Source organism: Pipistrellus hanaki (genome assembly GCF_964339955.1).
Source record: "Pipistrellus hanaki genome assembly, chromosome: 14".
NCBI classification, from domain to species: Eukaryota; Metazoa; Chordata; class Mammalia; order Chiroptera; family Vespertilionidae; genus Pipistrellus; species Pipistrellus hanaki.
The window spans coordinates 42695363-42719732 of record NC_140516.1 but is presented as its reverse complement, the minus strand read 5'-3'; the positions used below and the strand labels follow the sequence as shown (position 1 = coordinate 42719732).

Here is a 24370-nt window from a genome sequence, read left to right as displayed (position 1 = left end):
AACAAAACAAAACAAAACAAAACCCACACCACACACAGAGACCCACAACATATATAAATATGTTCATCAGTAATTAAGTATTAATAAGGCCATTGTTTTCCTTTTTTGTTAATTTCAGAGAGGAAGAGAGAGGGAGAGAGGATAGAAACATCAATGATGAGAGAGAATCATTGATTGGCTGCCTCTCACAATGGGAATGGAGCCCAAAACAGGGCATGTACCCTGATAGGGAATCCAACTGTGACCTCCTTATTCATAGTTAGATGCTCAATCACTGAGCCACCCTGGCTGGGCAGGAAGGCCATTATTTTCTTCCTGCACACTTTGATGATGACCGTTGTAAAGATAAGTTGGAGGACAGCAATTATAGAGAGAGCTGTCAGGAGGTTCTATTGCTAGTCTAGGTCAGCGTTTTTCAACCGCTGTTCCACGGCACACTAGAGATGTTGCCTGGTGTGCCGTAGGTGCAGACAAGACAAGAATTTTATAATTTTTCACTATTTTGTTTACTTAATATTTCATAATAAAGTAATTATAAAATACTTTCTTTGTGTTTATTTGATTCCTATTCAAGAGAATTACTTTATATATAGTCAATATAGGCACAGAGTTAAATTTTTTTTAACATTTTCTAATGGTGGTGTGCCTCGTGATTTTTTTCATGAAACAAGTGTGCCTTTGCCCAAAAAAGGTTGAAAAACACTGGTCTAGGTGATGAAGACTGGTAACTAAACTCGGGGTGGCCTATTTTTCATATGCGCAATGAAAGACTCCTTATTGGAATTACAGATCCATGTTCTTTACTGGCCTTTGATATCAACTATTTTTCTAATAAATGACCCATGCTTAATACACTGTATTAATAAAACCTATTAGGATGCATGCTTAGTGAGTTGGTGGAATAAAAACACTTTGAATGGACTACCCCACTTTTCTCCATAATTAGCCTATTTCGCCATGTCTTCTGGAAAAAGAGGATGGTCTAGGAAATTTCTGGCACTTTCCCTTCCTGCTTATTGACCAGAAAGTCATGGGGATCAGAGCCATAATATAGGAAAATGAATTTATTAAAAGAAAACACAATATAACACACGGAGCTAATGTCATCCATATTAGTGTAACCTGCTTCTCAAATTACTAATGAAAAACAGGCAGTGAAAAAGTGTCTGCCTTCTATGAATTCTCAGCAAATGAACCGGAAATGCTTTCACTTAATGCTTTCATTGTAGTAGGTGTGTTTGGTAAGGTGGGAGTTGTCAACTCTTTGGGGAGGGAAAATCTGCTCTACTTGGACCAGGGCTTCAGGAACAACTGAATTTTGAAACCAAAAGAAATCTACATTTTGAAATGATAGATGAAGACCAGAACATGCTAATTCACCGATTTTTTCCCCTTCCATTTCACTTGCCCCAGTCCTATACGTGGAACTTACTTGAGTTCTGATTCCTGAATCTGGTTTTCCTCTCTTGGAGGAATTCTCACGTAGGGATCCGGACTGGGAAGGAGGCAGTAAGCAAATGATTGTGCAAAGCTCTAAAAACCTTTTGGGAAGAGGAAAACAGCTGTCCTGGGCTCTGACAAACTTGCTATTTGGGGAGGAGGGAGGAGAGAGGAGAGAGGACCCCTGGCTCTTCTCTCCCCATTGAGAAGCCACACCTGCCAGGCAGTGTTCCTTTCACAGAAAGGCTCAGGCATGTGCACTAAAGGTGCTTCTGGAAGCACAGAGTGTCTCCCCTAATGACAAAGAGGACCCTGGCTTGTCATTTTTTTAAAAAAATATATTTTATTGATTTTTACAGAGAGGAAGGGAGAGAGATAGAGAGCTAGAAACGCTGATGAGAGAGAAACATCAACCAGCTGCCTCTTGCACACCCCCTACTGGGGATATGCCCGCAACCAATGTACATGCCCCTGACCTGAATCGAACCTGGGACCTTTCAGTCCTCAGACAGACGCTCTACCACTGAGCCAAACCGGCTTTGGCCCTGGCTTGTCCTTTTTAAAAAATATATATTTTATAGATTTTTTACAGAGAGGAATGGAGAGGGACTGAGAGCCAGAAACATTGATGAGAGAGAAACATCAATCAGTAGCCTCCTGCACACCCAGAGTCGCCTCCTGCACCCCCCCCCCCCCCCCTTGCCCTTGACTGGAATCGAACCTGGGGCCCTTCAGCCCACAGGCCAATGCTCTATTTACTGAGCCAAACAGGTTCGGGCTGTCCTTTTAAATACACACATTTATAGGCAAGGAGCCTGCCCCTCCTGGGATTTGTCCTAAGAGCAAAAATTTAAATATATTTTTTGTAACACAACTCTGGGTTGGATTGCTATGAGGAATTCCTCTCGGAAAGCATTAAAAAATAGGTTATTAATTAAAGAATAATTGTTAACTTGGTTAATTTCAATTGGTCCCATCTCAAACTCAGAATTCAGTACGGTTAATGGGAAAATGGACAAAAGTCGAATTCGAAATGAGAAACTGTACTGCTTTGCTGTGGCATTCATTTATTCAGCCACTGAGTCTTCATTGAATAATGTAATAGTTGCCTTATGAGGGGAGGTGTTAGTAGGCGCTTGAAGACTACAAAGGAATGTGAAGGTATTTCAACCCTTAGAAGCACACTTTCTATTTGAGAAAAGGCTTGGAGATTGAGGAATTCTTTGTAAATTTCAAAGCCCATTCACCTGCTATAAACCTTCATCTGAACTTTTGAACAGTAGCAGGGGAGCTGGGCTGGGCAGACATTATAATCATACGTTTGCATAATTTTAGGAATGGGAAGAATTTCAAAGGGCTTCTAATGCCACCGCTTCACGGAGAGCCTTGGAGAGCCAGAGATTGCCACTTGTCTGAGGGCCCATTTAGAAGCGCCTGGCTGGGCACCAATGACCTGATACATAGAGCGCCACGCCTCCTTTCCTGCGTTTAATCCCACACAGATCTATAATTCATGTAATACATCTATAACACATGAACCCACAACACATGCTCACTGGATTCATGATTTACACTTCTTACCACGTAGGGCACTCTGTCCAGCCCTCAAGATAAAAACAACATAAACTTGTCACTTGCTGGCAATTGGGTCTTCCTGTCCTCAGTGAGTTTGCATTCTCCTAGGGAAACCAAGATGCACGCCCACAGCGTGCGGGGAGATGGGGTTCCCACGCAGAGAAATGGGGTTCCCACGCAGGGAAGGCCTTTGGAGGTCAGGAAAGGGATCTGAAGGTAATCATTGATGGGAATTCTCCTCCTCCCTCGCTCATCACTTCATTACATCCCTCTCCGCTTAGCCTTCCTGGACTGCCCCAGGCCGGGACACAGACTCCGAGCTCGGTCAGGTCAGGATGCCCCCGCACGGAGCCTAGAAGGGAAGATCCGGGAGTTCAGCTCTCCCTCTTGTCTAAAGTGGGAAAGACCTGCGTGGAAAGGGAGGAGAAAGCCTCAGAGACGGATAGAAACAGGGAACCGGGAATGGTCCCCAACGCAGCGACCACTTGCCAGCCCCGAGCTGGCCGCCCCTGCGGGAGGCGCGCGCGGACCCACGAGGAGCCTGCGGGGCGCGCGGGCGGGGAGCGGGCGGCGGCAGCGCCAGGGCGCCCGCGGGGAGGGGGCGGGCCGGTCGGTGGCGCATCCAGTGCCCGCAGCCGCCCGCACTCGGAGCAGCTCTAGAGCGGGACGCGGCGCCCGGAGCCCCAGCAGCGCCCCCCTCCCTCCCTCCCGCTCCGCCCGCTCCGCCCGCGCCTCCAGTTCGGCTCCTCCCCGCGCGGCGGCGGAGGCTGCTCCGTCCGAACCCGCTCGGCTCCAGCCCAGCCCGGGCGCGCGGCCGCCACCTGCCCGGCGCCGCCTCCGCCCGCCCCGCGCTGCCCAACTTGGATGGAGTTGGGGTGCTGAGCGCCCGGGAGAGCCCGCGCCGCCGCCGCCTCCGGCCCGGGACCCGCTCCGCGATCCGCGCTCCGCGCTCCGCGATGGGAAAAGTTGGCGCCGCCGGCGGTGGCCCCGCGGCCGGGCTGGGCGCGCTCCTCGCGGGCGCGGGGCTCCTGGTCCTCTGCGCCCCGGGCGCCTGCGGCGGCGGCTCCTGCTGCCCCCCGCCGCCCCCCGGCTCCGGCCCGCGCTGGCTGCTCACCCCAGGGGGCTCCCTTCCCCCGGGGCCGCGAAGCCGGGCTCCCGCCACGCCCCCGCCCCTCCCGGGGCGCCCCCTATTCGCAGTGGCCCCCGGGGACCGAGCGCTGGCCCTGCAGCGGGTCCGGGGCCCCGGGGCGCCCGCGGTGGCCGCTCCGCGCTCCGGCCGGAGGAGGAGACGGAGCGGAGCGGATCGGGAGCCGGCGGACCGCGGGGAGGGCTGGGGGAGAAGCCCCCGAGGAGTCCTGCGGGACGGGGGGCAGCCCGAGCCCCAGACTCCCGAGCGGGACCCCGACAAAGCCACCCGCTTCCGGACGGAGGAGCTGAGGCTGACCAGCACCACGTTCGCGCTGACGGGCGACTCGGCGCACAACCAGGCGATGGTCCACTGGTCCGGCCACAACAGCAGCGTGAGTAGGACCGGGGCCGAGGGCAAAGGGGCGGAAGCGGGAAAGGGTTAAAGCCGGATGTGTGATCTGATGGAGAATTTGGAGAAGGGGGTTTCTGGACTGCAAAGATGCTGCAAACTAAAGTCTTGCCAGCTTTTCCCCACCCTCCCCCGCCCCAGACCCAGGAGTTCGTGTTTTCATGTTACCTGCTGGGAGTTCCCCCGCTCCCTCCCCGCTTCTTCCCACCACAACCATCAGCGTCCTCTCCATGCCCCAAACAAAGGTTCAAACACGGTTGGCAAGTCTGATCCCCGCTCCTCTGGCCGCACTGGTGTAGTTAACAGCATGGATCTGAAGGCCAGACAGGGAGGCTTCAATAAAGTATTTTCAGCATGTGGTGGTGAGAGGGTTAACTTTCCAGGCAGGCAGACAATCCCTCAAGTGACTTTCCCTTTACTTGCTGGACTTATGGATGAGCGCAAATAAGATCAATACGACTTTACGTGAGGTTTTTATTTTTTATTTTTTATTTTTATGCAGAGCTCCTTAGTCCCCGTTCCCCCGCCCCCCCCCAACAAGGGAACAGAAACGCAGGAGCTTAGATAAGGTGGTGTCTGTTTCTGGGGACCCCCGTGGGTGCAAGTTTCAGGAGGGGAACTCCCCAGCATCTTCTCACAGCACCAGCCAGTGTGTTTGGAGAGCTGGGGCTTTCCAGCCTGTGAATGGGTGGTTGTTTTCTTGGCAAAAACCAGTCCCAGGAAGATCAGATATATCCCAGCGACAACAACTGCCTGTTCTCTCTCCCTGTGCCTGATCCCCTCTGGGGAAGAGCACAATAAAGACTTAGCGCCCCCCCCCCCCCCTTTATGAAGCGGGGAGAGGGGTTGCGGGGTTCCAGGGGGCTGATACTGGTGTGTGTGTGTGTGTGTGTGTGTGTGTGTGTGTGTGTGTGTGAAAGTCCAGGAGTATTGGACAAGTCCCTGAAGGTTTTCGATTTTGGGGGAAATCCTGCCTGTCTGGAATCCGAGGTAGCGGTTCCCCTGTGAGCTGCACCTGGAAACCTCAATGAGCCACAATAGTCAAGAGCCAGCTTGGCTGGTAACAGCTGAAGAGAATTTAGAAGTGTGGCAACTTCTCTAGGCTGCCTTTAAGCAGACGAGAAGCTCGTAAAAAGCAAGGATGAGTCAAATGAAAAGAAATAAATCAAAGTTTCATCTTCCATCCGGTTAGTGAGATTGTAGTAATTGTTAATATGCACAAGTCTCTGCGCCTGATACCTTTCTGAATGTTTCCAGTCGTGATGTAATTGCCAGAAACCTTCCCGGGAAAGTGCCAATTTAGTGAGTTGTGCTCATCGTCAGCTTTTTAAATGAAAGTTGGGAACATTTTTTAAATAATAGCCTGTCATTACGGAGTCCTTGGGTACACGCATCTAAATTGTATTAAGGCAAACCATGATAAATAGCATTTGGTATGGATGTCTCCGTGCTGGGAGCGTCAGCAGGGTATTCCCTACCATTTAGCCTTCAGGACTGAGGCTGTGGTTTTCAGATGGCTTGAAGGACTGGTTTAATCCAGTAATTGGAGCTGAATCCTTTTCGTTCAAGCTCCGGAGTCTCTTGCCCTCATCCCTTACCTTAACTATCCTATCTTTCATATCATAACCACCAAAATTAATCACTCAGTTTGAACTTGAATCTTCAACTAATTGAATAACTTTCGCACTGCTTTAAGTGATTAGCTCAAAGCTTCTGGCTTTAAGGGGAGATTTTAAACACATCAAACATATTACATCTGTTGTATCAAGGAGGAAAGGACTTTGGATTTAAAAATATTTCTGGCTTTTAATGTAATTCAAGCTGTAAAATATCACTCACCCATTAGACCTCTCCTTGTGTGTCTCCTGGAAGATGTTGGAAAGAGCGAGACAAGAAGAGTACATCTTTGGCAAATTTTAAACTCCATTTAAGAAATGGTGCCAGGCATTGCCAGCCTTTTTTTTTTTTTTTTTAATGGTGCATATAAGTCCAGCAGGACTTATTAGGGTCAGGACTTGGATGGGAGACACGCAGGGAAGTCTCAGACAATGCAGGAAACATTCAGGATGGGATATGTCAGAGATCTGAGTACTCAACTCATGGTAACTAATGAGTTTTCTACCCCCTTAAGCCTCTTATTCTTGTAAGGACACCTTCTCCCTGCCCTTTAATTCTTGCTTGCTTGCACACTAATTGGTTTGGGGGCAGTGGGTTTTTTTTTTTTTTTTTTTTTTTTGTGTGTGTGTGTGTGTGTGTGTGTGTGTGTATGTACAGATGATAGAGGAGGAGACATAGTCTGTATCTAGGTCCTCCAAAACAAAGTTGGCCCAGACTCATAGGTGAGGCAAAGTTTTAAATATTATTTTCAAGGGAAGAAAGGCAGAAAGTAACTGCCCTCCCAACTCTGTGACATAAAAAGCAGTGGAGACCTGGGTTTGAGTTCTTCCTGTTTGTGTTTTACATAAGAGGGTATTGTGATTGTCAAGTGCACACACCTGTTTGGAACGCGCCTCTCAGTACTTCCCCCGCCTTAGAGCTAGAATCCAGGAACCTAAACCTGAAGGGACTATAAAAAAAATTTTTTTTAATTGTCTTCCTCTAGAGCCCCCCTCCCTCCCCATCACCACCAAATGTATTCAGGGCCACAGGCAATGCACATCCTGGGAACTCATCTCACCTTTAGCTAAAAGCCTTTGTAAGTGGGGCTGCTGATGACAAGAATACCTGCTTGGAAGGTGTAAATGTATGGTAATTATAGGCTGCCTGTCAGACTCCTGGGGAATTCTGGATGGTTCTCTCTCACCTCCTTCCCGCCCCCTCCAGCTGTGGGACTTGCACAGTTGGTGAAGACAGGGCTGTTTTGCCTCATCGTGGGTGTGATGTGATTCCCCTGCGCTGCAGTCTAGTTTGATGGGAACTGTTTGCTAGAGTTGGTGGAACACCTTATGGGGAGGGAGGGTAGAGATCTTCTGGCATGAAAGGTGCTGGGGATGAATCATTTGTCATGAGCTTGGTGTCATAAGCGAGAACATATTGTTGCTACCCTGCTCATCCCAGGCATGCTGTGCCCTGATCTAAATTTATACAGTGTCCTTAGTTTGTTCAAATACATATATTTGTCTATGTATGTATGTGTGACGGGGCATGTGTTTATTTCCAAAAAATTTCAAAGTGCCATACTCATGAATCCTTATAAAATCCTTGTTAGGTAATAGGTGGATGTCAAGTGTTAATATCTCTTTCATATTTTTATGCTAGAGTCTATTTGTATATTTCAATTCACCACCGTGTCCCCTTACTGGAAAGGGTGTTGTAAGATTTGTTAACAGAAGCTTTTACTTGACATGTGGCCATTAGGGAATCTTTAATGCTGCATTTCTCATTGATCATGAGAGTCTGGTGGACTCCCACGTCCCTATGTGCTTCGGTTGTCCTAGGGCTTGATGTTTACCATCCACCCTTAGTGAATACACTGGGTTGCATCCCATCTTGGGTCAGGCCTTTGGGTGGATGCTTTTTTATTCCATCATCATCTCATTTAAGTTTGACAAAAACGTGTTATTAGTAGAAGTTATTCCCATTACATAGAGGAGGAAACTGAGGCTTCCGTAGGCTAAAGGACCTGCCAAAAGGACATAAAAGGTTCATGGCAAAGCCACCCAAAGTGATCTGACCAAAAACCCCATGGAATGGCTTGTCTTAAAGACCTTAAGGTAGGAGGGGTAATGGGGGGGGAGATAAGGATAGGGACATCTATAATATTTTCAACAATAAAGATAAGTTTAATAAAAGCCCATTAAAAAAAAAAGACCTTAAAGGTAGGACAGAAAAATTCAGACATTTTGGAGTCAACAATCCTGACCTGGATGGATTTCAGATGGTGGTGGAGGAGGCATAGTCTTAGCTGGAAGCTCCAGGTACTTGTAGGAAAGCAGGGACTGTGAAATGTGCCTGTCACATCACACTCTTTATCTTAAGTAGTGGTTTGGTTGTTCTCTTATCCACCCACCTCTTCATCTTAGTGCGACATGGGATCTGCAACCAGTGATTCATTAAGCACGAGCTAGCTTGCCTTCCTTCAGCGATCAGATCTGGTGTTCCTTTCAGGGACAAATTCCTTTTCTAAGTTAATTACATACCTGACTTTATTCAGAGGTTAGAAATAAACACTTGATTTGACTATACATTTTGACATAGACTTCTCTCTCCCTCTCTCTCTCTCTCTCTCTCTCTCTCTCTCTCTCTCTCTCTCTCTCTCTCTTTCTCTCCCTTACATTTTTTTAAGTAAAATGACAAAAGATTTTAGCTTTCTCTAGAAGCCCTCACCATGCCTTCTCTGATCAGTGCTCTGTGCTATTGATGAATGTTACTGTGGTGTGACATGGATGGCAGACAGGTTTGCATTTGAATGCTAGCTCTCCTGCTTACCAGCGCTTTGCCTTGAGCAAGACACTTAAGTTCTTTGAGCTTCAGTTTCCTGAACTAAAATATGGGGAGAGAACATCTTCTGCAGTTTTTTTTTTCCCCCTGAAGACTTGACTTGTATATGAAGTGGCTGATAACATAGTAAGTGCTCAATAAATACTTAGTTATAGAAATAATTCTCTACTGGGAATGAAGAATCCTGGATTATAGTCCCAATTACAGCAGAGATTACTAATGTATTAGCAGCCTGTTAAAATGGTGTGGTCTTAATTTTGTCCCTTATAAAATGGCACTAACAGACTAGAGTACCACTGAAATCCCTTACAGGTTAAACTTAATTTAATAGTTTGTTCAGGTTGTGGGATTGTGCACTTACTACATTTAAGTAAAATATAGTAAGCAAGCCTTTTATTTCATACTAGAGGCACGGTGCATGAAATTTGTGCATGGACAGGGTGGGGGGAGTGTACCTCAGGTTGGCCTGCACCCTTTTGCAGTCCAGGACCACATACTCCTTACTGCCCTCCTGCTTGCTGCTCCTTATTGCTCAGCTCCCTGCTCCTTAGCACTGCTGTGAAGGTGGAAGAGGCTCTAGCCATGGCCACTGCACTCGCCAGCTGTCAGCCCAGCTTCTGGCTGAGCAGCACTCTCCCTGTGGGAGAGCACTGATGACCAGGGGCAGCTCCTGCATTGAGTGTCTGCTCCCTGGTAGTCCATGTGCATCATAGTGACTGGTTGTTCCACCATAACAGTCGCTTAAGCTTTTATTATATATATGAGTCTTCCATTTCTTATGGTTCCTATACATATCTCATTATAGGAAATCTAGTCACTTGAGATCCAAATGGGTATTTACATTCTGTATGAATTTGTAGCAAAACCATTTATTGGGTTTACTGCATCATCTATCTATATAAAAGCCTAAATGACCATCGCAATCAAACGGACAACTGAACAGGCTGTGTGGGGTGAGCAGGCCAGCAGGGAGGTTAATGAGGGGAAACCAAATGACAAGCAGCAGGCTGCATGGGGCAACCAGGCTGGCATAGGGGCAGTTGGGTGATCAGGATGGCAGGCAGAAGCAGTTAGGGGTGATCTGGCTGGCAGGGGGTGGCAGTTAGGGGTGATCAGGCAGGCAGACATGTGAGTGGTTAGGAGCCAGCAGTCTACAATTGTGAGACGGGCAGTCAGACGTCCCCCAAGGGGTCCCAGATTGGAGAGGGTGTAGGCTGGGCTGAGGAAACCTCTCCCCCCGCCCCTCCCCCTGCACCAATTTTGTGCACCGGGCCTCTAGTACCTTTATATTAAGGAGCTTGCTATCTCTGGACAAAGAATTTCTTAATATGAAATTAAAAAGTAAACTTCCATTAAAATATTTAATTGGATTTTCTAGAGTAAATTGACATGAATATTGACTCTGGGAACTATATCCATATCCTTTTCTGGAGGGACCCCAGGAACTCATAGACTAGGATACAAATGCTAATGGAATTTTATTATTTAAAATAATAATAATTGCTTACATTTAAAGAGATATGGCTGTGTGGCAGTATTATGCTAAGTGGGTTAAACAAACTATTTCATTCTAATTTTGCAAATATGTGTTGAGTCCTAATATGTGTCAGGCAATGATAATAGGGACATAAGTGGAGTGATGCACAAAGATGAAAAGAAATAAGCCTGCCCTCATAGAACTTTCTGTCTTGGACTTAAAGAATCTGGTGAAGAGGAAACAGAAAAAAAAGTGTGTTCTGAGGGAATAACATGCTGTGGAAGTTCAGGGGCAGGAGGAGGTTTTCTGAGTGGGTTGGTCTTCAGGCTTCCTTATAGAGCTGGTGCTTCTACTGAGCCCCAAAACATAAAGAAAATTTTAATTAAGAGATGAAGATTAGACAAGGATATTTTAAGCTGAATGGCTGGTGTATGTAAAGGTCGAGAGAAGGGATATAAAAATCCCTACCTATATCCAGGAAATTAACCTGTGTTAAATGTAAACTATGCTTAACTCAAGTTTTAATCTTTTGTTGTTGTTAATCATCACTCGAAATTTTCCATTGATTTTTTTTTTCTTTTTTATGGAGAGTGGAAGAGAGAAAGACAGAGAGAAACACCTATGTGAGAGAGGCACATCGATTAGTTGCCTCCTGCATGAGCCCTGACCAGGGCCTGGGGCCTGAATCAAGTTTTAATCTTAGAAATAGTTATTAAAATATGCTTTAAGCAAAAAGTATATACATCCACATTCTAGTGAGTATGGGTATGGAATCAAGCCTTAAAGACATGACTACATTTGTTTGCACATCAAAACTCAGCTGGAATCACCATTGTTTCTTTCTTCCTTTCTTTCTTTCTTTCTTTCTTTCTTTTTTTTTTTTTTTACCTTGACATTGTATACACACACTTTTTACAAAAGGACTTCCTTTTGTTTAAGTTCTTGGTTAGAAATATTATTGGCCAGATTGCAGGAGGGTAAATTAATTTGGCTCCTTGCCAGCTTATGTGAAGTCACTACCCTTATGTAAAACTAGAGGCTCAGTGCATACATTCTTGTACCTGTGGGGTCCCTCAGCTTGTCCATGGAGGAGGGAGAGGCTTGCACCACTGCAAGCAGCACTGCAGCTGCGCTTGCCAGCCACGAGATAGTGTCTAGCATCCTTCGGTCAGCTGACCATCAGGGGGCAGCTCCTGTGCTGAGCATCTGCCCCCTGGTAGTCAATGCATGTCATAGTGACCAGTCGACCAGTCATTCAATTGTTCAGTTGTTTGGTCACTTAAGCTTTTATATGGATAAATAGTTGTTCTGTCTTTGTGTGTGTCTCAATTTACTGTCCTATGTCTCTGGCTAGAAAGTGTAGAAAATGTACCTGTGTGTCCCAGAGGGGAAACCAGTCAAAGAATGTGGCCAAATTAACCCAAAGGGATGGCAGCAAAGAGGCATGGTCAAGGGCATGGTCAGCATGAGGTTAAACAGGCTTCATGGAGGCATCAAGGTTACTCTTCCGAAGTGCCCACTCTACTCAGTCGTGATGGACAAAGTTATCAAGCCATTGGCAGGAAACAAAGGTGGAATCTGACTTAGACAACAGTATGGTGATTACCAGATGGAAATAGGGAGGTGGGGGCAGGTCCACCATATGTGTTCCACTGCTAGTGGGCTTCAGAGATCAGATTACTTATGACCCAGCTCATTGCAGCAAGGGATTGGGGGAGGAGAGCGGAGTAGCACCTTTTCCTCTTTAATTGTCTTATGCAGATGAAATCTCATTTAAAGTAACTTGAAGTATTGTCTCAGTCAAGGGAACCTAGAATATCAGTGTTTGAGCAGCGGTAGTCAACTAACATGTTCTCTGTTAATACTAAGGAATTTTATTAGCTCAAGGATTATACTAGTAATTGAGTTATAAGCTATGGCCTTTTCCATTTCTTCTGTCTTTGGGGAGTGGGATGGGGGAAGGGAGCAAAGGAGAGTTGGTTGAATGCTAGGGTTAGTTCTCTGTAGCCAGAGAAGATACAGTGATTATAAGAGAAGTCCCTCTTAGCAATAGCAACATAAATAACACCCATTTAACAAGCAGCTTCCCTGGAAGTACATTCTAGAGCATCACCACATAACTTCACTTCATCCTCACACCAGCTTTACAAACTCGAGGTATTACTATTCCTCCCCCAAAGCGGTAGAAGTCCTCCAGGCTTAGAACCTTTCCCAAGGTCACCCCACTAGAAGGTGGCAGAGCAGAGTTGGAATTTTATTTGTGCCCTTTCCGGTCCCCAAGCTGCTGCTTTTTTTTTTTTTTTTTTTTTTTTTTTAACTGAAAGAGTATCTTTCTGAGTTTCTTTAGAGAGAACTCCACTGTCCCTTGCAGAGGTGAGGTAGGGGAACTTGGCAGGAGCACCCCGGCTCAGGGCTTTTCTCCTCATGTGGCCCTGATCTCAGGCCACTGACCTGATACACTTCACTTGGTAAAAAGCCGCTCCAGCCCTAACCTTTGTCTGTCCCAGGAGTGGGACACCTGGGGTTGTTAATGAGTGTTCTCTTGTTCTCCCGGGAGGATGTGTGGGATACGCTGTTTGATTTCTCCCTGCGGGCTAATGACCCTACTAGAGTGACAGTGTGGACAACCTGTACAGTTTTTCACGAAAGTGCTAATAAGAAACATGCTATCAGACAACCACCTAATCATATTGTGCCCCGGAGCCAATGGATTGATGCCTCCAGTCATCTTCCTGTAACAAGACCAGCCAGGGCTATGGAGTCCCAAGACTCTGGGTCATCCTTCTGCTCCAAGGCCTATGGGCAGTGTGGTTAAAAGTGAAAGGTCTTCTCCTTATTCATCACTGCCAGCATGCACTCTTGGGTTTAAATGCCAGCTCCTCCCGTGTGATAATTTGTCACTCCCAACATGCACTCTTGATTCAAATCATTAAAGAGGAGAAAGGCTATTTCAGGCCTGGTTGTCATTCCGCTTCAGACCTGTCTGCAGCCCTGTGTGTATCCTGACTTGCATTTTGCTGAATTGTTGGAGGAATTCTGACCTGGGCAGCTGTGAGCTGTGTTACTGGGCACCTAGGGCCACATTTCTCAGAGTGTGTCCTCAGGGGACCTGCTTTTAGTCTGTGGATAAGGTCCAGGAGTCTGTATCCTGAGAGATTACTGGGGACAGGGAAGCGTGAAAATCTTTCCCGTAAGGTTCCTGTGTGAGTTTTGGTGTTCATGAACCCCTTCCATTGTCTGCACAATGTCATGTCCATGTGCTTGATTTCCCTAAGTAAAGGCGGAAGCCTCACACCTTGCCTTAGTTTCTCAATAGAAACAATGGCCCTGATGGTGGAGAGCCATGGAAACCTCCTTGGAGGATGAAATATGATTGCGTGGAGCAGTACATGGTCCCCTAAGGAGAGGGAGGTGATGTCTTTCTGCCATACTGACGTTTCTATTCCTGAATATTTTCTAGGCAATTATTTTTCCTGATTATCTGTATGACCATGGGAAAGGCATGTCTTAGGTGACTGCGAGAAGGCATTCTTTTGCATATAACATAATGTTAGTGCTTGGTTTCAATTTCCACTCGAGATCTACTAGATATGTGAATTTGAGCAATGAATTTTATAACTTGGTGCCTTAGTTTTCCCTCATCTGTAAACTGGAAATTATATAATGGTATACTCTTTGTATGGTTTCTTGATGGTTAAAACAGACAATAAATATAAATATGCTTAAAGGGCTAGCTGCCATCATCATTGTTGTTATTGTTATTTTGTTTATATTTATGCTAGTAATAATAATGCTCAAGCATGGCCTGCTAAAAGATATGTGTAATATGTTACTCATGATATTGCTTTCGTTTCTGCCTTTATGGTCTCTCATTCCGGTTTCTTTTTCTTATAATGAGGGCTGGGACCCTGACTTGCTCTTTTTGGCATCTCTCTCATCATCTCTGGCTATTTGCACACAATACTTGTCAGAGTTCTGGATCCAATTTCCAGTGTGTGGGGGGAAGTTTGGGGGGTTCTCCCACACCAACAAGCAATTCTCAGACACCAGCTGGTATCCTGAAGTTTAACTCAATTCTGACACTGTCTACCCTACCCAGATATAGCTTCTGATTCCACAGGTGGAGGGCACAGTATTTCAGGGGCCAGTTGCTAACCCAGGTCATTGCCCGTGCTGCTGATGGATTGTCTGTTGAAGGGAGGATTCCACAACCCCTTCCATGGGTTTGATTAATTTACTAGAGCTGCTCACAGAACTCAGAGAAACCTTTTACTTACTAGATTATGAGGTTATTATAAAAGGATAAAACTCGGCCATGGCCAGATGGAAGAGGCGCCTAGGGCAAGGATGGGGAAGAGGCAGGAGCTTCCATGCTCTCTGCATTGCCCTTCTTCCCCAACTGCTACGTGCTCACCAACCCTGAAGCTGTGCATCCTGTTCTTTTGTGTTCTTACAGAGGCTTTATTACATAGCCATGAGTGATTAAATCACTGGCCATTGGCCATCAATTTAACCCCTGGCCCCTCTCTACTTGCTGGAGGTCCAGGGGTGGGACTGAAAGTTCCAACCCTCCAATCACATGGTTGGTTCTTCTAGTAACCAGTCCCCATCTTAAAGTACATTCCAAAAGGTCATTTCATTAACATAACTAAAGAAATAACAAAAAAACCCTGTTCACTTTTATTATAGGCAATATCAAGGATTTTTTTTTTTTTTTTTAAATAAGTTTTTATTTTTTATATTATTACAAATGTTCCTTCCCCCGCCCCCCCACCATTGCTCTCCTCCACCAGGTTCCCACCCCACCCTCTGCCCTTTCCCCACTCCCCATTGTCCTCATCCATAGGTGCACAGTTTATGTTCAGTCTCTTCCCACGCCCCCCTCTCCCCTTTTCCCCAAGAATCGTCAGTTCACTCCCCTTCCATACCTTTGATTCTATTATATTCAACAGTTAATATTGTTCATCAGATTTTTTTAATTTCCTTGGTTTTTAGATTCACTTGTTGATAATTACGTATTTGTTGTTCATAATTTTTATCTTTGTTTACTTTCTCTTCTGAAAGAACCCCCTTCAGCAATTCATATAATTCTGGTTTGGTGGTGATGAACTCCTTTAGCTTTTTTTTATTAGTGAAGCTCTTTATCTGGCCTTCGATTCTGAGTGATAGCTTCGCTGGGTAGCTTATTTTTGGCTGTAGGTTCTTGCTATTCATCACCTTGAATATTTCTTGCCATTCCCTTCTGGCCTGCATGGTTTCTGTTGAGAAGTCAGCTGACAATCGTATAGGTGCTCCTTTATAAGTTACTACCTTCTTTGCTCTTGCTTCTTTTAATATTCTCTCTTTGTCTTTTGCTCTTGGAATTTTAATAATGATGTGTCTCGGTGTGGTCCTCTTTGGATTCCTTTTGTTTGGAGTTCTGTGCGCTTCCTGGACTTGTAAGTCTAATTCTTTCACCAGGTGGGGGAAGTTTTCTGTCACTATTTCTTTCAGTATGTTTTCGATATCTTGCTCTCTCTCATCTTCTGGAACCCCCATAATTCTGATGTTGGTTCGCTTGAAGTTGTCCCAGAGGTTTCTTACATTATCTTCAATTTTCTGGATTCTCTTGCCTTCTAGCTTCTGTGGAGGAGTGTCTTCTGGCTCTTTATGTTCCAAATCTTTGACTTGATTCTTGCGATCTTCCCTTCTGTTTTTAGGACTCTGTAGAATATTTTTTATTTCAGACAATGTATTCTTTATTTCTTGTTGTTCCCTTATCATTTCTTGATGGTGTCTTTTCATATCCTCATAGGCCTTATCCATCTTTTCTAGGAAATTCTTGAAAAACCTTATAAGCGTAGATTTGAACTCTATATCCAGACGCTTTTTGTCCTCCATTTCTTTCGTTTGTGATCTATTTTGTTGTCGCATTTCGCAGTTACAGATGGGACGGGGTTTCAGGGTGGAGCCTGCAGCTTTGGCTTCCGTCAGCCCCGCCCTATGCGGGTCCTTCAGTGCTCGCTGCCGGCGCCTCTGAGAGAAAGGTGCCCTCGATTTTCGCCTGCTGCCAAACAGTCTATGCTCTCCCCCAATGAGCCCGGTATTGGGGTTCAGTTCAGTTGGAAGTGGAGTTGGAGATGGCGTTCACAGCAGTCTGGAGCCCCAGTCTCCTTCCCGTCAGGGCAATCCCGCAACACAGCCGACCGTCCCTTCTCTGGGGGCAGTGTGCGCGCCTCCGGGACCTCCTTTCTCCGCTTCCCGGGGTTCCGACTTACAGCCCAGCTCCCTATGGCTGAGCCTGAGTCCCCGGGGTCTGGCCCAGAACTGGGGTTCAGAGCAGTCAGGGGCCCAGCACAGTCGGCGTTTTCTCTCCTTCCCGCTTGGGAACACCCGCCAGGCACTCGGCCTCCCTCCTCTCCGGCTCCGTCCTCTCCGCGCGCGCCCAGTGTCTCCGTACCTTAGGCTTTTACAGCTCCTCCGTGCTTCCTTCTGGTTTTCTCCTTGCTTCTTGTTGTAGGATTTCCAGTCAGTCGACTTTCCTGTATTTCTGGGTAATGTCCATTTTATATTTTAGTTGTATTTTATTAAAATTGTTGTGTGCGGCTGCGGCTAGTTGCCTACCCGAGCAGCCATCTTGGATTCTCCTGCCGGCAATATCAAGGATTTAAGAAGCTCTCTGCCAGAAAGGGGACTAAGACCAAATATATATTTCTTAATATATATCACAACTTGCTTGCTAAATATTTGGTCTTTTATTTGCTATTTTCAGGGGGGGAAACTGGCTTTTCTCATAGAACAAATAACCCATTACCTTGTGTGTGAGTGTTGTAGAATATTCAACCATTAAAATATTCCTTATGTAAATATATATGTTGAATTGGGAAACCTCCAGCAGAAAGCCAGAGGTTAAAAAATTGTACAAATGTAAGCACCATGAAGTCACAGTTTTGTCTGAATTGTTTCTTGTATATTCCAAGTCCCTAAAAGTATACCTGGACATAATAGGGGCTCGGTACTTTTAAAAATTTTACTACATGCTATTAAATTCCACTTTTGCAAAAAAGAAAAACAACACAATGTTTGTCTGTGATTATGATGAATGTTGGAATTGTAGGTGATTTTTTTTGTGTGTGTCCATAGATTTGCTGTTGTTTCTCAATAAACATGCTTTGCCTGAGTTATTTTTAAATGCTATTTGAAAAATGAGAAAAACAAAGCAAACAAGGACAAGCGAGTTAGTGAACTTGGTCTCATTAGAACTGAATTCCAGGCAGCAGACCCACAGCCTACACTCCAGTGGCCTGCCTTGCTTTAATCACTGTGATTGGAGAAGGCCCACCCAGGTGGTCTGCAAAGCAGCGGGGGCCCCTCTGTCGCTTCTGGGTGTGTGGTAGCAGGGCCCCGGGCCTTTGTTTACCATCCTACCCATTCAATCCCAGCGAGATTTGAAGGCAGCTTCTCCAACCTGGGGACACCTTCTGCCAATTCTAGTCCTTTTCAGTTCCCAGTAAAGGAGCATGTATTTCAATTTGGATCTAAGACTGTCTTGCCCTTGATATCTATTCCTACATCATGTATGTACACGAGAAGGAGAATGTGTGCCTACTGAGAATACTCCTAACAGAACTGGCAGCAGGTGTGTGCATCCTCCTGCATCTCTATACATTCACAGGAACTTAAACACAGATGTACTCCATGTAATATCAGATAGTGCTGTAAGGCTATGGTAAGGGTCTTTACTGATGTGAGACCTGAGTGGAAGACAACCTTTAAGAAGAAGACAAAGAAACCAAAAGAAAGAGACAGAGACAACAGAAGGCAGGGGTTGGAAACAGAGAAAGAACAATAGAGAGACAGGGAGAGGGAGGTTGACATAGGCAGAGACAGCAATAGCAGAAGTGGATTAAGAGAGAGGAAAATAGAAGAGAGCCAAAGAGGTAGAAAGACCATAGACAGAGAAAGGCAGATGGGGAGACGAAGACATGAAGTGACACAATAAATCACAGAAAGAGACAGATGAAAACAAGAGAGGGAAAGTGTCAGTGAGTGGAGAGAAGTTGTTAGTTATCAACTCATAAGAAATGCCCAGTAAAACTGATTCCTAGTCGGACTGTGCCCTTTCTGCTGTCGCTACAGTCCTTCTCTGGCCTTTTGCCCTCCGGTTTTGCACCCACGATGTCAAGTTGCTCTAAGAATCAGTTGGACCTTATGTGGGAGACGGCTTTGAGAGTCCTGTGTGAGGGTTAGCTGGGTGTGGGATGCAAGAGAGGACTATTGTATTTATGCATTTTTAAGAATCTCTTAAGAGTGATTTCCTGCGGGTAATGGGCCTAATGATCTGAGTGGTGGAAAGGCAACTTTTAACCTTTCCCTTTCTGCTCCTCTGCACTGTTAGGAGATTTTTTTAACACGGGCATGCATTTCTTTAATAACAAAAATCCTAAAACATGTTGTAAGTGGCTGTTGTGTCAGCACTGTGCTGAACTCTGAGAATATAAAGATGAGTAAGACCTGATCTTTACCCTCGAGGGCGCATATTCTGGTGGAAATAGACAGACACAAAAACAGATAATTGCAATTTAGTGAGATAAGTGCATAATCGCTGTAGCAGAGTTTCTGCAAAGTGCTGTGGGAGTGGGAGACAACTAATTTTTTCCTGAGAGTGGGAGGCAACTCTTTAGATGGAAGTGCTGTTTAAATTGTGTCTTCATTCAAGATCAGGAGTTTTACAGACAGAAGAGGGCTGGGCAGAAGGACAGGCCACTCTTGCCCACTTAAAATCCTCTTGACTCTTGGATTAGTTTTAGGTTAAGGTGACCAAATGTCCCGCTTTTGGTGGGACAGTCCCGATTTTTAACAATTTGTCCCGCGTCATTTTAAAAAATATTCTTTCCAAAAATTGGGACTTTTTAAAAAACGCTATGGAACGCAGGACAAATTGTTAAAAATCGGGACGTCTGGTCACCTTATTTTAGGTTGTTAGCACAGTCAACAAGTTGTAAGATGACACTGTCTTTATCACTTGAGTGCCCAAGATATTTGGAACCTAGTCTCATAGTGTGCTTAAATATCAGATTAGACTTCCCAGTTTAAAATGTCCCATTGAGTACTTGGCCTGAACTTGGCCAAAGGATTATGATTTTTTCCAAAGGTCTAACAGTTGTTCCCCTGAATCTTTACACACCCACCCGTGCTTGCTCACATTCAGGAGCACAGAACAATTTCAACGCATTGCTGTCTTCTCTCTTCATAATGGACTTTTCCTTCTTCTGATTTTAGAGTTAAAGTTGGTGTTCATGTCATTTTCTCGGTCATGCTTTCCGAAACCAATGTGGGGGACTGAGTGCTTTAGGGTGAGTTATGTGGTCACCACTTTAAGACTGTGGTCTGATCAGTCAGGGAGAAAATGGAAGAATGTATTCCTCACTAGTGTTACTTGCATAGTTATGCCCCGAGGAAAGGCATCGCTGCCGATGGAGGAAGTGTGTGCTGTCAGAACTGGCACCCAGCCCATGAGAGGTTGAAGAGACACTTCCAGGGCCTTTGCGTTCCACCCTTTCCATGCAGACTCTCAGACTGTGGTCTGAGAGGATGTTACCGTGTCTAGATCTGGCTCTGAGGCATTATGATTTAGTGAGTTTTGCCTAGCATGTAGTGCTACTATAGTAAATTAAGTGACTCAGGAATTTTATCATTTTGAGACAAAAATGACATAAGAATACTGATGATAAGTATGCCCTGATACATATAAATAATTGTCCTCAAAGAAAAGGATGAGCTCTACTATGGTCTGATTGTTTGTGTCCCATACTACACTTCATAGGTTGAAATCTCCCCCAAAAGTGATGGTGTTCGGAGGTAGGGACTTCAGGAGGAGGTCATGAGGATATAGCCCTCATGAATGGTATTAGTGCCCTTATAAAAGTGACCTAAGAAACTCCCTTACTTTTTTCGCTATGTGAGGACACAGCAAGTATGCCTCATCTATGAACCAGGAAGTGGTCTCTCACCAGACACTGGCTCTTGCGGTGTCTTAATCTTAGATTTGAGAAAGAAATGTCTGTTGTTTATAAGCCACTCAGCCTATGGCATTTTCTTATAGCAGACTGAATGGGCTGAGACAAGCTCTCTTTGAATTATCTAAGCCCTGGTTTGACTTTCTGTATGAGACTCTGCTCAATATATATTTCTCTTAGATTAAAATCTCAGGGAAGGGAAAAGGAGAGATTTCCATTTACCTTTAAAGCTCACCAATTTTTTGAAGTTTCCTAATACCTCTTACTAGAGTGTAGGTCTTGGGAATATCTGTTAAGAAGAAATGGTTACATTTTCCATTATGGGAAAGACTGTCACCTATCCTTCTCTTGCAGCTGGGATTTGAGGCAGTTTATTTGAGCTAGAGGGGTTAGCAAACGGCCCAGGAACCAGACCTGCCGACCACCTGTTGTTATGTGGTACATAACATAACATAACATAACATAACATAACATAACATGGCCCATATGTGAAGAATGGTTTTTACCTTTTTAAATGGCTGAGAAAAATAAAAAGAAGACTGCTAAATTGTGGCACCTGAAAATTATTTGATATAAAGTTTTATTGGAACACAGGCCCTCATTCATTTCTATATTGTCTATGGCTGCCTTCCTGTAAAAAATGACAAAGTTGAGTAGTTGTGACAGAGATTATATGGTTCACAGAGTCTAAAAAATATTTACCCTCTATTCTTTACGGAAAAGGTTTGCCCACCCCTGACTTGGGGAACTGGAGAGAATGTAAGCGATGGGACACCTTGAAGATGCTACAGTTGTCCTCCACATGTGACCTTTAGGCTGGTCCTTTGAGCTGGGCTTTATTGCTTCACTGGCATTCAGATTCCTGTCCATTGTAAAATCCCAGGCACAATGTGGACCTTTCATTCTCTTTCCCTGTTCCTTTGCTCATCTACTTTCTCTGTTTAGAGAGTTAATAAGCCACATCTCTCCCCAGTTAAATCCATTTCATTCTTTAAGTCCTCACTTGGGTATCACCTTCTTTCAGAGGATTTCTCCAATACTTCCAAGAAGAGAGATCTAAATCTGATGACATGAGATCCTATGTGCCTGGCTACTCTCTTTATGCCTCTCTCCGAGCACTAAGCATCATCTGGTCTGTATTCCAGTTAATGGTGAGCTCCTTGAGGACAGGGCTCCATCTCACTGAGTTTTCTGTACCAATTTTTGGACTTAGGAGGTGCTTAATAACCACACTTTAACAAATCAGGACACTAAAGCAGTACAGGATCATGTTATTGGCCTTTCTTGGTAGGGAAGGGACATGCTCAGCATCAAGACAATCTAACTATGCGCTGCATGTATATTGCATGTTTGTTTTTCACTTTCCTAAATTCATGAAGTATAAACTATCTGGATGGCTCATTCAAACAGTTCAAGTTAAATAGCTCCAAATGAGAGGGAGGGACGGAAGAAGGGAGGGAGAAGATTCAAATTAAATAAATCAAACTGGGTTGGAGTGATGGTTTCCTTATAGCAGGAGGGGTGGGGATGCTTCTTAATGATGCCTGATGTTCCAGGTGTCAGAAGGAGTTTGTGGCTGGTAGAGACTACTGTTGCCTCAGGCCTGAGGGAGAAAGTAACCTCATGCTCCTCATTTAAGGAGCTGGACTGAGTACCAGCCCCCATGATACTAAAGACCCAGCAGGGCCAGGACATTTGAGCATGGATGAGGCCATATTACACTGTGAGAGATAAAATTGCATTGTGATAAGGGACCGAACTGAGAGTACCAGGACAAGGAGAAAACTGTAGGTTTAACCTACGTGTTCCTTCAGGCACAATTACCTGAAAGGGTAAGTAACATCAGAGTTGCTGGGTTTTCCAAGTGTGTTTGGGTAGAGTAGGGTTTTAATTAAAGATTGGTAAGGGCTGCTATTTATTGAAAGCTCAGGTGAAAGTTAATATAATGATAGATAACTAACTCTTACCTGTTCTTTATAATATGCCAGGTAATATTTTTGTTAATATACATACTGGCAACAATATGAAGACTGTTTTTATTCCCATTTTAGAAATAAAGAGAGAAAAAATATGGGCAGTTAAATTTTTATTCAGGCCCTCTGCCTATTTTTTAAATAAAAATTTTGGTTTTAATTATTATGAGTTCTTATATTCTTTGGATATTAACCCTTTGTCAGATGAATCATTGGTGAATATCTTCTCTCATTCAATAGATTGCCTTTTTGTTTTGTTGATGGTTTCATTCACTGTCCAAAAACTTTTTTGTGTGATGTATGCCGATTTGTTTATTTTTTGCTTTTGTTTCCCTTGCGTGAGTAGACACATCCAAAAAACATTACTAAGAGCTGTGTCAGAATTTACTAATATTGCCTATGTTTTCTTCTAGGAGTTTCATGATTTGGGGTTTTATATTTAAAATTTAATCTATTTTAAATATAGATTAAATCATGTATGTTGTGTAAGAAAGTCACCCAGTTTTAGTCTTTTGCATGTGTCTGTCTAGTTTTCCCAACACCATTTTTTGGGGAGACTGACTTTACCCCATTGTATGTTCCTGCCACCTTTGTCATAAACTATGTAGGTCTGAGTTTATTTCTGGTTTCTCTATTTTTTTCCATTGATCTGTGTATCAGTTTTTATGCCAGTACCATGCTGTATAAACTATACTATAAGTACAAACTATACTATAAGAATAGTATAGTTTGATATCAGGTAATGGGATACTCCCAACATACAGATGGCCAACAAACACATAAAAAATTCTCAACATTACTAATCATTAAGGAAATGCAAATTAAAGCCACAATGATGGTTTTAATTTGTGCATTATTGATTGGATCCCAAATTGGCACAGCACTGTATAAAACAGCATGGAGATTCCTCAGAAAATTAAAAATAGAACTAACATGTGACCCAGCAATTCCATTTATGTGTATTTGTAAGAAGAAACCCAAAACATTTTTTTTTGAAAATATATGCACTCCTATGTACTTTGGACCATTATTTAAAATAGCCAAAATATAGATGTAACATAAGTGCCCACCTGTAGGTGAATGGATAAAGAAGATGTGTTATATATTCAATGGAATATATACTTGGCCCTAAAAGAATTGAATTTTTCCATTTGAGACAATGTGGATGGACCCAGAGGATGTTATGCTAAGTCAGACAAAGAAAGACACACACACAAAAATAAGTGAACAAAATGAAAACTTATCGTACAGAGAACATTTTGATGGTTAACAGATAAAAGGGGAATGAGTAGATAGGTAAAAAAGAGGAAGGGATTAAGATGTAGGTAATACCCATTGCAAAAATAGTTACAGAGATGTAAAGTGCAGCATAGGGAATATAGTCAATATTATAATTATGTGTAGTGTCAGATGGGTACTAGAATTATTAGGGTGATCACTTCATAAGTTACATAAATGTCTAATCACTATGTTATACAACTAAAAGTAATGTAATAGTGTCTGTTAAGTATAACTGAAAAATAAAAAATGTAAAAATATTTTAAAAATTAGTAGATAAAATCATAACTGGTTTGGCTCAGTGGATAGAGTGTCGGCCTGCAAACTCAAGGATCCCAGGTTCCATTCCTGTTAAGGGCATGTACTTTGGTTGTAGGCACATCCCCAGTGGGGGGTGTGCAGGAGGCAGCTAATTGATGTTTCTCTCTCATTGATGTTTCTAACTCTGTATCTCTCTCCCTTCCTCTCTGCAAAAAAATCAATAAAATATATTTTAAAAATTAGTAGAGCCGAAGCCGGTTTGGCTCAGTGGATAGAGCGTCGGCCTGTGAACTGAAAGGTCCTGGGTTCGATTCCAGTCAGGGGCATGTACTTTGGTTGCAGGCACATCCCCAGTAGGGGTGTGCAGGAGGCAGCTGATCGATGTTTCTCT

At 44.2% G+C, this 24370-nt stretch overlaps 1 protein-coding gene across 5 annotated transcripts in view; it reads left to right on the top strand.

Moving 5' to 3' along the window:
• Positions 1-3798: 3798 nt before the first annotated feature.
• Positions 3799-24370, top strand: part of SORCS1 (sortilin related VPS10 domain containing receptor 1) — a 432258-nt gene continuing 411686 nt past the window's right edge. For all 5 annotated transcript variants that reach the window (XM_084904028.1, XM_084904030.1, XM_084904027.1 and 2 more), the window contains exon 1: positions 3799-4535. In XM_084904028.1, the coding sequence (XP_084760154.1) occupies positions 3972-4535 (564 nt within the window). In that variant the 5' untranslated portion in view covers positions 3799-3971. The remainder of the gene's footprint in view (positions 4536-24370) is intronic.